Below are 4961 nucleotides of genomic sequence, written 5' to 3' on the forward strand. Positions count from 1 at the left end.
TGGCCCAATCATGGGAGACTCTGATGAGAAAGCCTACTCCTGGACCAATGGTGGGGTGGGGCGGGGTTCGGGAGGGGGCCGTGGTCACCTGATCTGCGGCGGCCGTGGCGTCCCTGACAGTGGAGACTGAGGCTATGATGGCGGCGAGATTGGTGGCTCGGGTGCGGACAGGGTCGCGGTGGGCCCCGGCGCTCTGGCAAATGCCATGGCTGCCGCTGTTGCTGGTTTCGGCGGCGGCGGCGGTGGCGGAGCAGCAGGTGCCGCTGGTGTTGTGGTCGAGTGACCCGGTGAGCGGCCGGGCCGGGTTGGGGCGGGCTGCGCAGCGCGCCGCGGCGATTGGGACGCCCTCCGTGAGGGGCTGCGGGGCCAAGAGGGGGACTGTCCCTTGCTCTGGGGCTCGCTTCAAGTCAGCGGGTATCAGAGAGAGCTATGAGCCCCACGCATCAAGCTGGGCGCCCATGGGCGTCAGATCTCAAACCATGCGCCCCCTCATGACAGCACCTCTTCTGCCCCTTGTCAGGGACTTGTGGGCTCCTGTGGTCGACACGCACGAGGGCCACATCACCAGCGACATGCAGCTTTCTACCTACCTAGACCCCGCCCTGGAACTGGGCCCCCGGAATGTGCTGCTCTTCCTACAGGACAAGGTGCGCCCACCCAGTCTACTCAGTCCTGGTATTTGGGAGGCGGGCAGGTTGCTTGCCCCCACAGTCCATTACTAAAGGGAAGCTTCCATGACCTTGTCCCAAGGTGTGGTTCTACTCTTGGTAAGGCCTGTAGGAAAAGCTTCAGTGGAAATGGTCAGAGATTGGAGGAAACAACGGGTCAGAGACCAGATACCTACTAAGGACCAAGCACTTTAGACATCCTATGACCTACTTTAGTGTGGTTTGAATTATCATAACCATTTACACATGAGAAGTCTGATGGCTGGAGGAGGATAAGTGACTTGCCCAAGGTCACACAGCTAATGGTTGGCAGAGTTGTAACTCAAACTGTAGTGATTATAATAGAGATAGGAATAATCCAAAAATGATTCCATATTTATTGCTTCATATGTGCTGTACTAAGCTGATGTTGTTATCTTGCTAAAGAAACTAAGGTTTTTAGAGGTGTAATTATTTGTACAAGTTCCACAATTTAGACAGCACACTGGTTCCAGCTTGAATCTGTCAGACCTATTCCCCAGTTTGTGTTCATAATCAGCATGCTGCTTTCCCTCCTCTCTAGGCCTCGGTCCCCAAAGCAAATGTGTAGTACGCGAGAGGATTCTAGGGAAACCTATGATTGGTGTTTGGGAGGCTATAAAGCCTCTACTTGTCCCTTCCTTGTTAGTGGGCTTTCTGGCTCATTTTTTTTTTTTTTTGCCTTCCTCCATTGCTGTGTCAGCAGGTGGTAGTGGTCATGCTGGCCTGTAGTATTTCCAGGAGGTGGTATAAATAATGGACTCTTGGGCTCGGATTGTGGCTCAGCAGTAGAGTTCTTGCCTAGCACATGCGAGGCCCTGGGTTCAATCCTTAGCACCACATTAAAATAAATAAAATAAATAAATAAAAGATATTGTGTCCCATTACAACTAAAAAATAAATATAAAAAAATAATGGGGGCTGGGGTTGTGGCTCAGCGGTAGAGCGCTCGCCTAGCATGTGCAAGTCCCTGTGTTCAATTCTCAGCACCACATAAAAACAAAATAAAGGTATTGTGTACAACTAAAAAATAAATATTTTTTTAAAAATAATGGACTCCTAGTTCTACCACTTATCAGCCTTTGAGCCCATGAATAATCTCTGTAAATGATAGTTTCTGCAAATTTGAAATGAAGACACCACCTACATCAGGGCTGTGAGAAGTAATTCTTTATCTACATAAAACATGTTTGGGGTACCCCCAGTCTTGGGACATTAATGCATTTACCAAAGATGACATACTTCATATATATCAGGTATTGTTAAGTGTTAGGAATATTGTAGTGAGCAGAATCAACCAAGCCTCGTCTCTTCAGAAAGCCAATGTTCTTGGGGGGCAACCAGTAAATACTAAGTTGGTATATGACATCAGTACTATAGTCTAGCAAAGGAAGGAGGCTAAGAGGACAGAGTAATTTAGGATGCTGTTTTTAGATGAGGATGATCAGGTAATTGCTCACTGAGTAGGTGATATCTTGAAGAGGGAGAGAGCTATCTAGCTTTGGGAGGACATCCCTGGTAGTGGAACAGCAGATGCAAGGGCCATGTGTAAGGAGTGCTCTTGGTAAGTTCAAGGAGGCGCTTAGTGTGGCTGGAGCCTTGTGAGTAAGAGAAAGGATTAGGAGATGGTTTTCCAGGTAGCCAGGAGATGAGGGAGGGCTGTCTAGGCTATGAGGAGGAAGGTTGGTTGCAGTTCTCAATATGACAGAAAGCCTTAGAACAGGGAGTGATGTGATCTCTTGATTAAAGAAAGCCCACTGGGGCTGGGGTTGTGGCTCAGCGGTAGAGCGTTCGCCTAGCATGTGCGAGGCCCTGGGTTCAATCCTCAGCACCACATACAAATAAATAAATAAATAAATAAATAAAATAAAGATTAAGAAAGAAAGAAAGAAAGCCCACTAGACAGCACAAGCAGCCAAACATGGTTGAATTTCCTTCCCTGAAAGGTGGGACAGCTGAGCAAGTGTGTATACTAAACATAGTGAGGTTAAGGAAGCTGATTAAGATCATCTCTGGACCTGACAGAAGCCAGAAGAAACTGGGGGGTAGGGTAGAGGGCAGGTGTTAAAGGCCATGTATATACTGTAGAGGGAAAGGGAAGGCACTGGGGTTGCTGTGGTCCTGAGAGCTCCAAAGACTTTGCTGCTTCCTCCACTACACGTGTTCTAAGATCTATACTTTGTTGCCCTCCCACCAAAAAATGGTGGTGGGGGGGGTACTTCTCACCCTCCTTAAAGAAGATCCTGTCTGGACTGGATATAGCTGGCCCTCCTTTGCTCTGACTTTGACTTCCGTTTTGGTAGCCACGCTGTGAATGTTTTGCTTGCAACCCTCCCTTCCTCTAGCTTCCCTCTTTCCTCTCCAGTTCCTCTTGCTGGCTGACTCCTACTCCCGAGGTTACCACAAGCCAGCCACCTGCAGATCTCTCAACCCCGTGACCATATCTTCTGTGTCTTGTCACCCTATCCTGACAGTGTTACAGGGAAGAGTGAGCCTTCTACCCAACCCTCACCCTACTTACCCACAGTTTGTGGTCTATCATGCCAAGTCTGACTCTAAATGAGATTTTTACTGGCTCTGAGAATACATAGGTCCTCTGGCCCCTATTTGTTGCCCAACCTCCTGAGATGGTTCTTCTGCTTTCTTATTAGCTAAGCATTGAGGATTTCACAGCATATGGCGGTGTATTTGGAAACAAGCAGGACAGCGCCTTTTCTAACCTGGAGGTAAGTAAGAGTCCTCTCCCAGCCCTGGGTCATGTGGACAGGCCATCCTGTGCCTTCCTTTCCAGCACAATAAGAACTGTACTTAACCAGGTGTGGTGTCACATGCCTATAATCCCAGCTACTTGGGAGGCGGAGGTAGGAGGATCATAATAAGTTCAAGGCCAGCCTAGGCAAGTTCGAGAGACTTGTCTCCAAATAAAATGAAATCTCAGTGGTAGAGCACTGAAAAAAAGTTGAGAAGTGTATGATTTGGGACAAGAGATGTTGGCTTTGAGGGTAGAAAGGCCTGGGGTCTAAGTTTCAGGCCTAAGGGGGCCATTTTCTTTCTGACCTAAAGTGAGACCCCTTTGTGGTTCTATCTTGCCAGGGAAGTTTGGGGGGATAGCCTGGGTCTACTGGTCTCTGGTTCACTTAGCTTTCCACCTCTTCCCAACTCCCAGAATGCCCTGGACCTGGCCCCTTCCTCGCTGGTGCTTCCTGCTGTTGACTGGTATGCAGTCAGCACTCTGACCACCTACCTGCAGGAGAAGCTTGGGGCCAGTCCCCTGCATGTGGACCTTGCTACCCTTCGGGAGCTGAAGCTCAATGCCAGCCTCCCTGCGCTTCTGCTCATCCGTCTGCCCTATACAGCCAGGTATGGCCCAGGTAGCCTAGTCTCCAGCATCTAGCCTTGGGGCCCAGAGAAAGGCAAGGCTCTGGGCTTTGGTGGCACAATTTGGCCAAAGATGATAGTAGTCCCCCTGCTATGTATCACCCTAAAACCCTTCCAGAAGAAGGTTCCCTCTTTGCCAGGAAGAGATGGGAAGAGCCTTCTGCCAGGTTTGACTTAAGAGTCAGTACCCAACAGTGTGCTAGGTCTGTTGGGCCTCCAGAGATGAGGCAGACAGGGGACCTGCTTGTGGGGAATTTCCTCACCTATCTAGGCCCTATTCATAGAGCAGATGTCAAGGACATGGTGGTGACTGTGAAGCCTGTGGGGGAAGGGGAACATGATTCCAGGCAGAGGTGCTGAAGTAAGCAAAATGGAGGGAGTTGGTGAGCCTGGTCCCTGCACAGGTTTCAGAGTGCTGGCTGGAATGTGCAGGTTTGGTGAGTGGCTAGTAGAGAGGGAGGAGAAGCTAGAGGAGCTGAGGGAAGGGTAGCAGGCTGCAGGCCAGGCAGAGCTACCTGTGGAGGTCTCATGCTGTGTCTTGTCCATAGCTCCGGTCTGATGGCGCCCAGGGAAGTCCTCACAGGCAACGGTGAGTGGGGTCAGGGAGGATGCATGTTCTCACTTCCTCCTCAGGCAAGGACCACAGAAGGCTAGCCTACATCTTTCTTCAGCCCTTTCTCACCCCCAGGATGGCTCCCTGCTTCTTGGAACAGCTGAGAGCTGAGCAGAGAAATGCCAGCTCTCCTGTCACAGCTCTTTGCAACTAGTCTCACCTTGCAGAGTGTCCAAATGCCTTGTGACTTATTGTGCAGGAGCCTGTGGATCCAGTTGGTGCTTGGGCTGTGTGAATACCAGAGTTTCACACTGCAATAAACAATTAGGAGGACTTTTTTTTTT

The 4961-nt window shown here is 49.9% G+C and overlaps 1 protein-coding gene across 1 annotated transcript; it reads left to right on the plus strand.

Moving 5' to 3' along the window:
- The first annotated feature begins 85 nt into the window (after nt 1-85).
- Atp6ap1 (ATPase H+ transporting accessory protein 1) lies at nt 86-4768 on the plus strand. The gene is made up of 5 exons (XM_015506977.2): nt 86-285; nt 520-647; nt 3338-3412; nt 3853-4046; nt 4613-4768. The coding sequence occupies exons 1-5, from the start codon at nt 135-137 to the stop codon at nt 4716-4718; spliced, it is 654 nt and encodes a 217-aa protein (XP_015362463.1). The 5' UTR covers nt 86-134; the 3' UTR covers nt 4719-4768.
- The last annotated feature ends 193 nt before the right edge of the window (nt 4769-4961 follow it).

This window comes from Marmota marmota, unplaced genomic scaffold (assembly GCF_001458135.2).
Source record: "Marmota marmota marmota unplaced genomic scaffold, marMar, whole genome shotgun sequence".
In the NCBI taxonomy this organism is placed as follows: Eukaryota; Metazoa; Chordata; class Mammalia; order Rodentia; family Sciuridae; genus Marmota; species Marmota marmota.

What these genes read in the sequence shown, in the direction of transcription:
- Atp6ap1 (XM_015506977.2), top strand. Translation starts at nt 135, where the DNA reads ATGATGGCGGCGAGATTGGTGGCTCGGGTGCGGACAGGGTCGCGGTGG. An exon ending in GGTGTTGTGGTCGAGTGACC is followed by an intron (nt 286 to 519) that starts CGGTGAGCGGCC and finishes TGCCCCTTGTCA; the next exon opens with GGGACTTGTGGGCTCCTGTG. An exon ending in GCGCCTTTTCTAACCTGGAG is followed by an intron (nt 3,413 to 3,852) that starts GTAAGTAAGAGT and finishes CCCAACTCCCAG; the next exon opens with AATGCCCTGGACCTGGCCCC.